We start from the raw sequence: 15,185 nt of genomic DNA on the forward strand, positions 1-15,185 counted from the left end.
GCGAGCCGCAGCCTGCTGAGGAAGAGAGCTGTATACAGACGACTGCCGCCAGGCTGACCCTACTGACAGCTGTAATAGAAATGCAGAAGGCATCCAAATGTGAACGCTTCACGAATTTGCACATTTGCTTAGGCTGCTGTTTAAATTACTTTCCCTTCCTCCGTGCACCTGGCGGGGGTCGGGGCAGGTGCTCCCCAGGCTGCGCGCTGGGGCGGGGTGATGCTGAGACCAGCTGGGTGCCTCGACCCTGCTCAAACTTCACCAAGAGGACCGTGGCGCGTCGGCCCGGAGGCACCGCCCCTCTGCCTGGGCGGCTTTCTCACGACCATTCTTCTCTCTTCTTCCGTCTTTGTCCCTTCTGTGTGCCCCTCTCCCGACACCCCGCCCGCGCCCCACCTCTGTCTGTCTCGTCCGGCCTGGCTCACGCTGCGAGCAGGCACCTCCGTCAGCCTCCTCGCCGTCGTAGTTGTTGTGTGTGGCGTGGCCCTGGTGGCAGTTTTTCTCTTTCTCTTTTGGAAGCTGTGCTGGATGCCCTGGAGGGGCAAGGAGGCCTCCAGCCCCAATTCTGCTAACCCCCTCCCGGAGGCCCTCCAGAGCCCCAGCTCCAGGGGCATCATGGCGGACAAGCTGAAGGACCCCGGCGCGCTGGGATTCCTGGAGACGGCTGTGAAGATCAGCCACACGTCCCCAGACATCCCCGCCGAGGTGCAGATGTCCGTCAAGGAGCACCTCATACGCCACACGCGGCTGCAGAGACAGACCACGGAGCCGGCGTCGTCCACCAGGTGAGGCCGCGCCGTGCACCTGCCTTCTCGCCCTGGTGATGACGCGCGGACTTGGGCTGCAGGCCACAGCGTGGGCCCCTGGCGGGGGGCGGGGGGCGCGCGGAGAAGGTGGCAGCAGTCAGCCTCGCTGTGTGGCTGTCGAGCGGGAGTGTCACCCTTCGGGTGTGGCCGAGGCTCTGCGGAGGGCCACTGTCGTAAAGGCGGTGCACCCCAGCTTAGCTGGGCGGCAAGATGGCCGCGGACCTGATGAGGTGCCCGTGGTGGGCGGTCATCAAGGAGGTGGGCACCAGGAGGCTTCAGAAGAGGCGACTTTGAGGTGGGAATCTGCACATGGGCTGAGCATGCATGTGGGGGGTCGGGTATTTGGGGGGCTCAAGCGGAGGAAGAGCCTGGGCGAGGCCCAGGGGTGTGGCACTGAAGCCTGGTGGCCTGTGTCTGTGTGCCTGGGGGATGAGGCTGGCCTGTCCCTAACACAGAGGATTCCTCTGTGACCTTTGCCAATTCTGCACGTGATAGCAGTGATGTGGCATTTTTTAAATTGCAAAACCGAAAACACCCCATATAATAACAAAGGCTACTCAATTCAGACACTTTTTAAAGTTTGGGTGTATACGGACACGAGGCACTGTATTTCTTTAAAACTCAGGAATCTGGGCCCTCAGTGCTAAAGCGTAGCACTGAGAAGCTAAAGCCACTTCAGCACGAGTTCGATCCCCACCCCGGAGGTGACCCACATGGCTCTGCAGACCTCTCCTGACCCCCCCACTGCTCCCCTCAGCAGTGTACTTCATCTGTCTGCCTGTTCCACTCCCCACTCTGTCCCTGGTGGCCCTCTCACCCCCCTGCACCTCTGGCCTGTACTCTAGTTCTGTACGCATAAATAAATAAATCTTTAAAAAAAACAAACTCAGGAATCCGGTGATCCCTGGGTCCATGCAACGTCTCCTGGGGGAACATCGCCAGGGAAGGAAGCCGGATCTGCGGATCAGAGGCCAAACAGCGAAGTGTGGGGGTCAGAGGTCCAGAGTGCGCTGGGTGACCTCAGGCACTGACTGAGCTTACCTTTCCCAAACCCCCATTTTCCAACTGCAAAGTAGGGCTAGTGAGGTTCTCAAGATTGCGCTGAATAGCCATTGAAAGAATCCTTCTGATAATTGGCCCTTCCAGCCCTTTATATGTATGAATTCATTTCGTTCTCATAGCGATTGCACGATCCTATGCAATTGCTCCTTTTATTATTCTCAGTTTATAGCACAGGGAGGTTAAATAACTTAACCAAGTTCACCCAGCTTGAAAATGGCAAAGCCACATGAATGCAGACGGCTCGAACACGGGAGTCAGCAGTGGTCTGAGGGCGGTGGTGATAGCAGAGGGGTCCTGCGTGGAGCCCAGGAATGGCCAGGCCTTCTCTAAGGGGTCTCGTGCTTTAATCTGGGACCCAGGGCTGGGTCCTGGGAAAGCAGCCTTGAAGCAGGGAGCAGGAGAATGGAAAAGAATAATCACTGCCGTGGCTAACACCGAGCTTACTGGACACCAGCCTGTTCCTATTTCAGCTGCCCCTTGGGGCAACGCAGGTTTGAACTGGGCCGCCTCACTTACGCACAGGTGTTCTTCTGTCCCCACCCTGAGGAGTTCAGCTAGCTGCGGGGTGTTGCTTGGTAGAATCTGCGTTCACCGAGAGGGAGAGTAATTATACCAGTCATTCTGATTTTCTGCTGGGAGGGAGTTGGGGCCCCATTCCCTGCTGTTCAACGGCCAACTTTTTTTTTTTTTTTAAAGATTGATTTTTTTATTTGTGCATACAGAACTGGGGTACAGGCCAGAGGTGCAGGGGCGGTGAGAGGCTTCACCAGAGACAGAGTTGGGGGCAGAACAGGCGGATGGGCGATGTCCACTGCTGAGGGGAGCAGCGGGCGGGCCAGGAGAAGTCTGCTGCGCCATGTGGTCACCTCCGGGGCAGGCGGGAATCGAACTCATGCGGAAGCGGCTTTAGCTTCTCAGTGCTGTGCTTTAACACACTGAGCCACCAGGGAGGGCCCGCCATAGTATTTTTTTTTAAAAGATTTATTTATTTATGCATACAGAACTGGGGTACAGGCCAGAGGTGCAGGGGCGGTGAGAGGATTCACCAGAGACAGGGTTGGGAGCAGAACAGGCAGATCTGCTGAGGGGAGCAGGTCAGAGGTGTGGTGGATGAGAGCATCCACCAGAGACAGATTCAGCAGAACAGGCAGATCACCGAAATACACTGCTGAGGGGAGCAGCGGGTGGGTCAGGAGAGGTCTGCCGCACCCTGTGGTCACCTCCGGGGCAGGATCGAACTTGCCCTAAAGGGGCTACACCTCGCTTTCAGTGCTGCGCCCTAACCCGTTGCGCCACCAGGGAGGCCCCAAAGGCCAACTTGTACTTTCCATGGATTAAGACCCCAAATGTGTGCAAAGTGTGTACACAGAGGAGGGGGTTCACAAGCCCCAGGAAAAGGGGGCCTCGGGAGGGGTGCAACCAGCGGCTGCACAGTCACCTGCCTGCCTCTCCCTGCGCACCCCTGACCGCGCTCTCCTTGCCTGCCCACCTGCCCGCCAGGCACACGTCCTTCAAGCGCCACCTGCCCCGGCAGATGCACGTGTCCAGTGTGGATTACGGCAACGAACTGCCGCCCTCCGCGGAGCAGCCCACCAGCATCGGCCGCATCAAACCCGAGCTCTACAAGCAGAAGTCGGTGGATGGGGACGAGGCCAAATCTGAAGCCGCGAAGAGCTGCGGGAAGATCAACTTCAGTCTCCGCTATGACTATGAGAGCGAGACCTTGATCGTGCGCATCCTGAAGGCCTTCGACCTCCCCGCCAAGGACTTCTGTGGCAGTTCTGACCCTTATGTCAAGATCTACCTCCTGCCTGACCGCAAATGCAAGCTGCAGACCCGGGTGCACCGCAAGACCCTGAACCCCACCTTCGACGAGAACTTCCATTTCCCTGTGCCCTATGAGGAGCTGGCTGACCGCAAGCTGCACCTCAGTGTCTTTGATTTCGACCGTTTCTCCCGCCATGACATGATTGGGGAGGTCATCCTGGACAACCTCTTTGAGGCCTCCGACCTGTCCCGGGAAACCTCCATCTGGAAGGACATCCAATATGCCACCAGTGTGAGTACAGCATGTTCCCTGGCTTGCTTGAGGATTTGTAGATCTGGATTGAGTGGGTCATGTCTCCATTTCCTCCTCCCCTAGAGACAAATGGACCTTTGGCTTTCCAGATGTGAAGGTCAACTCTGGAAGTTGTCCAGTGGTCCAGCCCACCTTCCTCTTTGCCGAAGGTTGGGGTACGGGGCAGCAGAACTCCCAAAAAGTTGGGAAGGGGAGGGAATTTGTGTCTATTGCTCTGATCGGGTGTTCTGGGTCGTTCTCTCTACTGCTAAGCCTCAGGTTTGCTTCTTATAAAATAATGTTGTCTATCTCTCTGATCATGGGTAAGGCTGGAGCAAACTTGTAGGTTGAATCAGGCAGTGGCATCTTCCAAGGGCACTAACGTTTGGAATAAACGGGCAGTCGGGCACAGGCTGTATTAGTCAGGGTGGCCCAGGTTATGCTGCAGCAACAAACAGCCCTAGGATTTAGTGGCTTCCAGCCTCCAGAACATAGTTCTCATTCACATTATGGGTGCTTTGCAGCCTGACTGGGGTACACACCACCTTGTTACTTGGGAATTCAACAGAGGCGCCATCTCCATGTTACCAACCCAGAAGGAGGAAAATGTAGAAAATCACAGTTTGTTTTTTTTTTTTTAAAGATTTATTTTTATTTATTTGTGCATACAGAAGTGGGGGACAGGCCAGAGGCGCAGGGGCGGCAAGAGGCTTCACCAGAGACAGAGTGGGGAGCAGAATAGGCAGATCGACGAAGTACACTGCTGAGGGGAGCAGCGGGCGGGTCAGGAGAGGTCTGCCTCGCCATGTGGGCACCTCGCACCTCTGGGGCAGGCGGGGATCGAACTCATGCGGAAGTGGCTTTAGCTTCTCAGTGCTGTGCTGTAACCCGCTGCGCCACCAGGGAGGGCCTCCAGTTGGTTTTTAAGGGTCAGGAGGAGACTTTGGTCCAGGGCGCTCTGGTCTGTGGTGGTTGTGGAGGAAGCTGTGGCGTTGCCCTCTGGGGCTAGATGGTGTCCCGGAGGTGTTTCCACAAGCAGCAGGGGCCTTGTGTCTGGCAGCTTGAGTCTGACTATTTTGTGCACCATTTCTCTGAGGCACAGGTGACCCCCTTCAGTCTGCAGACTCTCCCTTTGGGCAGTCAGTACTCAGTGTCTGTTGAATTTGTGAGGAAAACAACTGGTAAATATCAGCCCTGCTGTGGTGAGGAAAAGGTAGGAATTTTGATTTGTTCAATGAGAAAAGGCTTTGGTGGGCTCTGTTTCTGCCCCAGGGAGGAGCTCCCAGGACACCCCATTCTCGTCGTGGCGCTGACTTGGACCAGTGCAGTTTGATGTCCTGACGCCGTCCCCATGGCTGCTTTCCTGAAATCTCCCCAAAAGCAGCACCGGCAGCGGAGGGAGACGGGGCGGGCAGACGGGGCGGGCAGACAGGGCGGGCTGGAGCAGCAGCTGTGCTCCATAAATCACGCTGAAGCTTTGCATCTGGTGCAGCTCTTCCCATGCAGCCTCACAGGGCAGGAGGTCCATTACAAGTGCAGGGAGAGAAAAACAGCGCATCGTCCCCACCCTGAGGCCAAGCCGGGGGCTCCGGGCTGGTGGGGGAGCTGAGGGCCGGGGTCTGGGACAGAGAGCAACTCTGCCTTCCAGGAACCTCCCCTCCTGTCACTCTCGCTGCCCCGGCCAGTGAAGCCTCAGTCCCAGACAGCCCTCACCGGGATGGGATGCTGGCTTCTAGACCCTAAACTACAAGGGGGTGGTGGGGGGGAGGTGGTGGAGGGGTGCATTCTCTGCTCGCCTTTCATCCCCCTCCCCCACCCAGCCAGCTTCAAAAGAACAGATCACAAGAGGACACCCCCAAGTCTTTGCCATACCCCCGCCCACCCCAAGCAGAATGCTGTGCCAGACTGAGGAGTATGGGAGCTGTAAGAGGGGGCGAGCAGAAGATGACCGGCTTGACCCGAAGAATTTCCAATGCCACCACGGAGACAAAAAATGCGAAGTAGCAAATACCATATACATGTACAGCCAGGGACGTTTCTGCATGGAGGGGGGTGAAGCTGGTGGGGTCTAGTGTGTGTCTCCGTAGGCAGAGAGGACGGGGCAGCGTGGAGCCAGGAGCAGAGGAAGTCCGGGCCCCGGAGCTCCAGCTGGGAGGTGCCCTGTCTGGCTTGCCGGGGCCAGAGGGCCCTACCTGCATGAGGCCCCGGGGCCTCTAATGGCCTCTGCAGTGGCCTGGCCCTCAGAAGCAGACGCGTCACCCAGGCAGGAGAGACTCAGGCTGAGAACTGAGAAGGCTGCTACCTCTCCGTGTTTTTGGTGTTGACTCTAAAATTTTAATTGCTTGCGAGCGGGAGCAGCCCAAGTCAGTCTCGGGACACCTGCGGTGTGTACAAAACCCGGCAGCCAGCACGGAGGCGGCGTCCAGATGACTACCTCTGGCTCCCAGCTCTGCTGCCTGCCAGATTCCGCTCCTGAAGCGCCAGGGTGGAGCCCAGCAGCAGCCCTGCCTGCAGGCTGCTCCCCCGAGCACACCCTGCGTTCCTGCCTTTGCTCACAAGCTCCCCCTTCCTCTCTGCCTGGCCCAGTCCTACCCACTTGTCCCAGTGCTCCTCCAGGTCTGCTCCGTGTGCTGCGTCTGTATCTCGAATCTTACGCCGCCTTGCGAAGCCCTCCCAGTGGCTCCGGAAGGACTCGCGTTCCACATCCGACTTTCTCTGGTACTTTCCCTCAGAGTTGGACGTGCCGTTTTATGCATACGTCAGAGCCCCACACGTCCTTGATGAGTGACCAGCTAACTCAGTTAAGACCACGGAGTGGTGCACGAGAGAAGCACAATCGGCTCCTTCTGAGCGGCGCTGCAGGCAGGTGGTTTGTGTCTGAACAGGCAGGGCTCAGCCTGAGGAGCAGGTGATCCGGCTGCCGCAGTCGTGACCCCACAGGCTGAGCTGATGTAGCAAGGGGGCTCGGAAGGCGGCTCTGGGGCCCCAGCAGCCCTGGGAGTGGTGCCCGTTGCCCCTCCTGCTTGCTTGGACAACCTGGCTCAGGCCTGGCAGGACAAACTGACTGTCCTGGTGTGGGCCCTTGCCCCAGTGCTCCGGCTGGTTTGGGGCGTGCAGCTCCTTACGAATTCCAAATCTTAAGGTGCTTATTTGCCTTACCACCCCCAAGCTGTTCTGGAGGGAGGCCTGGGCAATAATGGACCAAATATACCCCTCCACGGTGCAGAAGGGTGAGAATCGGGCACACCGGAAGTGCCCGGCGGCTGGGGGCCTCTACTCACACCGAACCCAGAAGCCCAGGAGTGGGAAGGGAGTCTCAGGAATCCATCAAATCCACCCCAACCCCGGGCGGCTGCCCCTGCGTGTCCCGACTGGCCATTTTCTCTCCACCCCGGACGTCCACTGGCTGAAATCACCCTGCTCTTCCCTCCCGCTCTTCAGCCCTAGTCTCATTATTTCTCTATGAAGCTGTAGATTTATCATTATAATAGAACCGCCGACACCGGGCTCGCTCATGTCTCTGTAATCTTGTAATTATTGCTAAGAGGCCTCAGACCCAGCGCACACGACTGCTCCTGTCACTGTTCCGCTCCTGCTTGGGGGTGCGTGGGGGAGGCTCGGTTGGGGCTGTAAATATGTCCTGTGCGTGGGGCATGAGTGGACTCCACCCTCTTCCTGCCTGCCTGGGCCCCTGCCAGGTCAGAATGAGCATATGTGTGTTGTTTGGGAGGCGCTGGGGTGTTCTGTGTACTCCCAGACTCACAGCAGGGAGAAGAGAGGCCTTCTGTGCCCGGGCAGTCTCTGGTCCAGGGGTGAGAAGTGCTGTATAAAGAAGCCGGGCTTTGGTCCTAGCATCTGTACTTTCTACCTTTGAGACCTTGGGGACAACTGTGCCTCACATTGGTGAAATGGGGGTGATAATGTCTCCAGCTCATCCTGGTAGTTATGGAGTAAATAAAATCAAACATGCAAGATGCCCAGAGCAGCCTCCTGAGTTCCAGTCTCCGGGCACGCCCACTTGGGCCCAGACCGCCTGTCCCGGGTAGGTGATTATTCTCATTCCTGTCCTATTTCTTGTTCTAGTGAAGCTATGTCTTCTCTGTGTGCCCTTGGAAAAGTGACTTGCCCTCTCTGGGCTGCACTTCCTGCGGTATTAAACCAGCTTCAAAATTCTGCGCTCTCGAGACTCACTTCTCTAAAAAGCATGTGGCTCTTTTGCTTGCACAGAGCGGAGCTAGCTGGTTCCTGGGACTGTGGCCTCTACAACAGAGGCCCAGCACCAAGGACATGGGTAGGTCACTGCGAAGATTTCCAGAAGCACCCTCCTCCCCAAACTCTCAGTAGGAATGGCTCCTCTCTTCAAGCCTCTGGAAATGCCCTTGAGGGGTGCCCTCCCTGGGGAGGCCCACCAACAAGGTGCCTTCCTTCCCCCACCTGTGGAGGGAAGAACCTTCCCACCTGCATCCTGCCAGAGGCAGACCGCTGACACGCAGGTAGTTACCTGAGCTCCCTCTCTTTACGGCACACTTCTTTACCGCACCTCATCCTCCCCACCCTTATGACTCTCGCTCTATGGAAAACAAGAAAGGAAGCTTCCAGGTTCAGTGATGTCCCAGCGTCGCCCACAGCGAAAGTAGCAGGGAGCGGGGATTCCAGCCCAGCCTCTCTGCAGGGCCCATGGCCTTTACCGGGCGGGAAAGAAGCAGGTCCGGAAGGCTGCAGCTCGCCCGGGGTCCAGGACGGCCCGCTTCTGATTTTTCTTGGTGGCCGTCTTAGCCCTCTCGCTCACATCGGGGCATCTCGGGGGCACTGCTTGCACGGCCCTCGGCCTCCGCGCCGTCTCTCAGTATGTTTCCGTGGACACCGAGTCTGACACTCATTCTTTCATTCAACAAACACCGATGCGTGTCAGCCGAGTGCCGGCCAGCTCACCGCCGAGCATTCGCTGGATAGGAACCTCGATCTGAACTATGGAAAAGGTGGCAAGGAGCGAGCCCCGCCTCAGGGTGCCAGGCCACGGGCACCCTCCCCGGCCCCTGACACACAGGGCGCACACTCGAGGGCAGGCTGGTTCGGGCTTACAACACGCTTGCTGTGGCTGACCTGCCTATGCAAGCCGTGCGTGAAGTGAGGGGCGATGGAGACGAGAAATCAGAGTCGGAAGAGATACAGGTGGAAAGTTCTAGAAAAGGCCAGGCTGGATGGCAGTGAAAGGAGAAAATGTGAAAAGTGGGTGACAGGTCGTGGAGTGTGCTTCTGGGTCTCTTTGGGTGGGTGAGGGATCTGGAGAAGACGGCCGGGCTTCCTTTCTCTGCGCAGCGACCGTGTGTTGGGACCAGGTGCCGGGGAGCACTGGGGCTCCTTGCGCCCAAGGCCTCCCCGATGTAGCAGGGGGCAGGGCATCTGCTCTCCTCTCCTGGGACAGGCCCCCACCGGCCCAGCATGTTCACGGAAGGCTGGTCTCCTGGAATGAAATTGCTCTCGAAATTGCTCTAGCTGCTGGGGGTACAGGGGTAGCTAAGCCCCGATGCTGGCGGACTCTGCACCCTTGTCGGGGAAACGTGATTAAGTTAAGGAGAGAGGATGTAGGATCCTCCTGGATGGTCAGGGGAGACCAGCCCGCGAGGGAGCTGAGTGAGCAGATTTGAAAGATGAAAGAGACAGAGCGAGTGAGCTGGAGGAGGGAGCCAGGCAGAGAAAGGCAGATGCCAGGCCTGTTCAGAGTGGGGAGGGAGTCAGAGGTGGCCGAGTGGAAGTGGGGAGGGGAGCGGAGAGAGTTGAAGGAATAGGAGCCGGCCACAGGTGTCCACAGGCAGACGTTAGCAGGGTCCTTGCAGCTGACAGGTGAAGGCTATGCACCCGGGACAAAGAAGGGGTGTCAGCGAGGGGCCTGAACAAGAGACAAGGGGAGCAGGACAAGGACACTGCTGGGGTGTCATGTGCTGGAGTCTGCGTGTGTTGACACACGGGTGAGGGTGTCGGGTGGAGAAGCGCCCAGGGCTTCGACCTGAGACGCTCAGGAAGGGACTTCTGTTGGGCAGGGGAGGACCCCCAGAGGGTTCACGGGTGTCTACCTCCCCGCCGGGGAGGGTCCCAGACCCAGTGTGCACGCGCTGTGCGTGGTTGTGACACCTTTGGGGCATCCGTTGCCTAGTGGGAACACGGGTCTAGACTTGGGAGTCCAGGACGCGCGCCTTGGTAGAGGAATAGATTCAGTGTCAGTGTGTCAGCGGTGTTGAAAGCCACGAGACTGGTTGGGATCCTGCTTAGGGAAGAAAAACAGACCCAAGGCTGAGCCTTGGGACACTGTGACGTTTAGACCTGGGGACCAAGAGGAAAGCCAGCACGAAGAGCCCGAGAAGCCGCAGCCCGTGAGACAGGCGGGGAGCCGGGAAAGCGGGGTCCTGGAATACCAAGTACTCCAGGGAGGAGAGGGGAAGGTCACCGATCGGTGCTGTGAGGCCTCAGTCAGACGCAAGCTGAGATCTGGCTGTTGGGGTCAGCGTCTGCCTGGACAAGAGCCATTTTGGCACCCCACCTGCTGCTCTACCGGGGAAGAGATACTTCGCGCAAGATTGGTAAAAGGACTTTATCGTTTGAGGGACACCTTGGGAGTCGGTAGCCCAGGAAATAGATTTAAAGTCCCAGGGAGGCTGGTTTTGCAGGGTGCCAGCAGCTGGGGAGAGGTGGGCCGAGGCTGGGGGAGACCGAGTAAGCCAGGCCAGGGCACTCATTCCGGCAGGGATTTACAGCCAGGCTCAGCACCCCTAGAATTCACTTCGGTCTCCAGGTTCCCATGGAGGACCAGGGATTTAGGCTCAAGCCAGCATAGAAAGCTTTCCAGAAGAAAGCTCTCGGGGTCACTCGGATGCCCCAGGGGTGGGCAGGGAGCAAGACTAGGCCTGGGCTGCCTGCCCGAAGTCATGAAGCTGCCCCCTGAGCCCTTCAGCTAGAGCTGAAGAGTGGATGAAGGTGGCCAGCCCTGCCCCCTGTCCGAGAGGCCAGTGAGCCCAGCTGTGCCCTGTGGTTGCCTGACCTGGGCCTGAGTCAGAGGCCGCCTGGGCCACTGAGGGGCTTCCTTGTTTCCTTGCTGCTCGCCAGAGCTGCCTCCGCTGCTTGTCTCTGCTGATGTCCACTTACCCCACTCTCCGCGGTCCTGGCCTCACGGTCTTCACTGTTCTCTGGAATGCCAAGATCTCCCCTACAGCCCCTCCCTCAGGCCCCCGGCCAGTTTATTCCGTCAGAAGGTGCTGGTGCCGGGGGCAGTGGTGGGGTCTTCCCTTTGCCTTCCTCGCTGAAAGAGGGAGCAGGGAAAAGCAGGACGTCCTCTTGGCCAGATGGGCACAGGGCGGCCAGGGGCAGCTTTGCCTGCTCCAGAATGAGGCCTGCAGTCTTTCCTCTGAGCTCCTGTCTTCTAAGTAGTGGCACCAAGGGGTCCCTCCGTGCTCACAGCTCAGGTTCTGAGTGTGGTTCTCCCTGGCAGGTCCCATAGACCAATTCTAAGCCCATAGGACCTTGTCCTGGGACTAAGTTGGCCGGGTCGGGGTGTCTCTAGAAAAGGATTGCTGAAAGTCAGCAAGAAGCCAGAAAAGAGGATGTGGGGGTTCGAGCCTCCTCGCCAACAGCAGGGCCTCTGGTGGTCAACTCGGGAGACAGGGTGTGTGCCCCAGAGCAGCAAAGGGCCCCCCACTGCAGACCGGAGCCCTGGGATGGCCAGTTCTGTCTCCAGCAGAGGGGGCGGGTGTACAGCCGGCAGGCTTGGGCCAGCAGGCGCTCTGGGTACAGACCAAAGTTAACCGGCCCAGACAGGGCTGTGGCCTGGCTGTAAGCAAAGTTGCTATAACCCGTCTATCCTGATCGTGCTCCTTTAAGTGGTCTCTGAACCCTGCCTCTCGCAATAGGCCCTCCCCTGTACCTCGGAGCTGGAGAGGCTGCCTGAGACTCAGAACCCTGGAAACCGGTCTCCCCCTTGATAGCGTCCACACAGCTCCTCTGCCCAGGCTGGCCAGCTTCCTGCAGAGCCCAGCGGCCAGACCGCAGGCCAATGCTGGCCCCTCCCTCCGCCCGTGCAGCGGGCACAGCTTGCCCTCGTTCCTGGCCCAGCCAGCCTGCCCTGCCCTGCCCTGCCCCGGGCCCTCATGTCCCTCATTAGTGGCCATTAGCCACCTCAATGGCATAAATATCTCATCTTTCCCTTGCAGGAGAATGAATGGGAAGTCGTTAGGCAACAAGCTCATGCATCAACAAAATCTGTGCCTCTGACACCGGGGCGCTTTATGTGCTCCCCACTTTGCAGCTCAGAGCATGTGCACTTGTCTTAATGCTCCCATCCCCTGGTAACCTATAGCCACGTTCTCCTGGAGGGAGATTATTTGGAAACAACAGCCAGACACCCCCTTGGGGTGCCTGCAAGGGAGTGGTTCCAGGGTTCACTGGGGGAAGGGTTTGTGCCTTGGGAGAGCTGGACAGCCTCAGGGTCTGACTCCGGTGCTCCCGGGTCTGGGGCCATCAGGACTGGAGAGTACCTCGGGGTGACCTGGCCCAATGTCCTGGAGGGCCGCCTCCCTGGTTCCTCGTGTTACCTGTGGTTATTTTCTTTTGTTCACCCTCCCTATTCAGAGAAATTCATTTTTTAGATTGCCAGGCTATTCAGGGACCCTGGGGTAGTGGGGAGTGGAGACCCAGGTCTATGTTTTGGGGGGAACTTTAAAGAGATTGCAGGGACAGAGCATAATGGCAGCTAGAACCGGAGAGAAAACCCAGAGGAAGAAAGGGAGAAACAGGTGGGAGACAGCCTCTTCCCCACCTGGCAAACCCACTGCAGGGCCCCTGGAGGCCCGACCCCCCTGCCAGGCAGCAGCTTAGCTTGAGTCAAGAAGCCCTGTCTTAAAGGGGAGGGGAAGGGGAGGCGCCCCCACCCGCTCTCAAGCATGGACTTGGCCCTGGGCGCCTCCCCCCCAAGCCTTTGCTTGACTCACGTCCCTTAGTGACACACTGATGGACCATGTGCTAGAACAGTCAACTTCCAGCAAGAGAAAAACATCTCTGCTGGTGTGTCATGAAAACATGACAAGCATTTCCCTCCCGGAGAAGTTGGGGACAGGTGGCTTTGTGCTTCAGGCACCTGCTGGCAAGTGCCTCCCCCTCGCTGTCAGAATCTGGCTCCAGCTGAGTCACTCCCCGGGGCCCAGAGTGACACTCCGAGCCCTCCCCACCTTCCCCTCAGAGCCACAGCCTTAGCTGAGAAGCCAGAAAGCAGGACGGTGCACAGAACAGTAAGTTTGGGTTCCCGGAGGGCAGTGGAAGGTCTGGAGGCTTCTGCAGCAGGCCCCTCTGCCGGGAAGGACGTCCCGGGTGGGTACGGTGAATGGGAATAGGGCTCCGAGGTGGCTTTTAGAGGGAGGGGACATAGGGATAACTTTCTTCATGTTTCTGGCCTTCATGGTAGGCATGGAAAGAAAAGGGGGGGGGCGGGGTGAAGCAGGCAGCTGCCTGTGTAATTCCAATTCCTGCTGACGAGGCTTTTATGTGTGTGTGTATTAGTCAGTCCTACCCAAGACTGGGCAGGCACCCAGCTCTCTGGAGGGAGGGAGTGTTCCCTAAGGAAAAATATTCCCCTCTGTTTACCAGAGGAACTCTGGCGGAGCGACTGTTTTCTCTTAGCAGCGTCCCCTGTCCACCTCAAGTCTGGCTGGACGTAGCCCTGGTAAGGGTGCATGCAGGTGCTCACACACACACACACACACACACACACACACACACTGGGTCCACACAACCTCACATACACATAGGCTGGGTCACTCTCTCAAGTCTGAGCCTTGGGACACTGTGACGTTTAGACCTGGGGACCAAGAGGAAAGCCAGCACGAAGAGCCCGAGAAGCCGCAGCCCGTGAGACAGGCGGGGAGCCGGGAAAGCGGGGTCCTGGAATACCAAGTACTCCAGGGAGGAGAGGGGAAGGTCACCGATCGGTGCTGTGAGGCCTCAGTCAGACGCAAGCTGAGATCTGGCTGTTGGGGTCAGCGTCTGCCTGGACAAGAGCCATTTTGGCACCCCACCTGCTGCTCTACCGGGGAAGAGATACTTCGCGCAAGATTGGTAAAAGGACTTTATCGTTTGAGGGACACCTTGGGAGTCGGTAGCCCAGGAAATAGATTTAAAGTCCCAGGGAGGCTGGTTTTGCAGGGTGCCAGCAGCTGGGGAGAGGTGGGCCGAGGCTGGGGGAGACCGAGTAAGCCAGGCCAGGGCACTCATTCCGGCAGGGATTTACAGCCAGGCTCAGCACCCCTAGAATTCACTTCGGTCTCCAGGTTCCCATGGAGGACCAGGGATTTAGGCTCAAGCCAGCATAGAAAGCTTTCCAGAAGAAAGCTCTCGGGGTCACTCGGATGCCCCAGGGGTGGGCAGGGAGCAAGACTAGGCCTGGGCTGCCTGCCCGAAGTCATGAAGCTGCCCCCTGAGCCCTTCAGCTAGAGCTGAAGAGTGGATGAAGGTGGCCAGCCCTGCCCCCTGTCCGAGAGGCCAGTGAGCCCAGCTGTGCCCTGTGGTTGCCTGACCTGGGCCTGAGTCAGAGGCCGCCTGGGCCACTGAGGGGCTTCCTTGTTTCCTTGCTGCTCGCCAGAGCTGCCTCCGCTGCTTGTCTCTGCTGATGTCCACTTACCCCACTCTCCGCGGTCCTGGCCTCACGGTCTTCACTGTTCTCTGGAATGCCAAGATCTCCCCTACAGCCCCTCCCTCAGGCCCCCGGCCAGTTTATTCCGTCAGAAGGTGCTGGTGCCGGGGGCAGTGGTGGGGTCTTCCCTTTGCCTTCCTCGCTGAAAGAGGGAGCAGGGAAAGGCAGGACGTTCTCTTGGCCAGATGGGCACAGGGCGGCCAGGGGCAGCTTTGCCTGCTCCAGAATGAGGCCTGCAGTCTTTCCTCTGAGCTCCTGTCTTCTAAGTAGTGGCACCAAGGGGTCCCTCCGTGCTCACAGCTCAGGTTCTGAGTGTGGTTCTCCCTGGCAGGTCCCATAGACCAATTCTAAGCCCATAGGACCTTGTCCTGGGACTAAGTTGGCCGGGTCGGGGTGTCTCTAGAAAAGGATTGCTGAAAGTCAGCAAGAAGCCAGAAAAGAGGATGTGGGGGTTCGAGCCTCCTCGCCAACAGCAGGGCCTCTGGTGGTCAACTCGGGAGACAGGGTGTGTGCCCCAGAGCAGCAAAGGGCCCCCCACTGCAGACCGGAGCCCTGGGATGGCCAGTTCTGTCTCCAGCAGAGGGGG

The 15,185-nt window shown here is 58.4% G+C and overlaps 1 protein-coding gene across 9 annotated transcripts in view; it reads left to right on the forward strand.

Moving 5' to 3' along the window:
* SYT6 (synaptotagmin VI) overlaps positions 1–15,185 on the forward strand; it is a 53,230-nt gene that overhangs the window by 10,479 nt on the left and 27,566 nt on the right. For 4 of the 9 annotated variants that reach the window (XR_001145836.1, XM_012730129.1, XM_012730130.1 and 1 more), the window contains exons 2-3: positions 520–785; positions 3,369–3,927. Coding sequence is in view for 6 of the 9 variants with exons in the window: in XM_012730129.1 (XP_012585583.1) it covers positions 529–785; positions 3,369–3,927 (816 nt within the window). In the remaining 3 variants the exon portion in view is untranslated. Of the gene's footprint in view, positions 1–276; positions 786–3,368; positions 3,928–15,185 lie in introns of those variants that run through there. The other 5 variants (XM_004689625.2, XM_012730128.1, XR_001145834.1 and 2 more) reach the window with 3 other exon arrangements.

Source organism: Condylura cristata, unplaced genomic scaffold (genome assembly GCF_000260355.1).
Source record: "Condylura cristata isolate star-nosed mole 26May11 unplaced genomic scaffold, ConCri1.0 scaffold00026, whole genome shotgun sequence".
NCBI classification, from domain to species: Eukaryota; Metazoa; Chordata; class Mammalia; order Eulipotyphla; family Talpidae; genus Condylura; species Condylura cristata.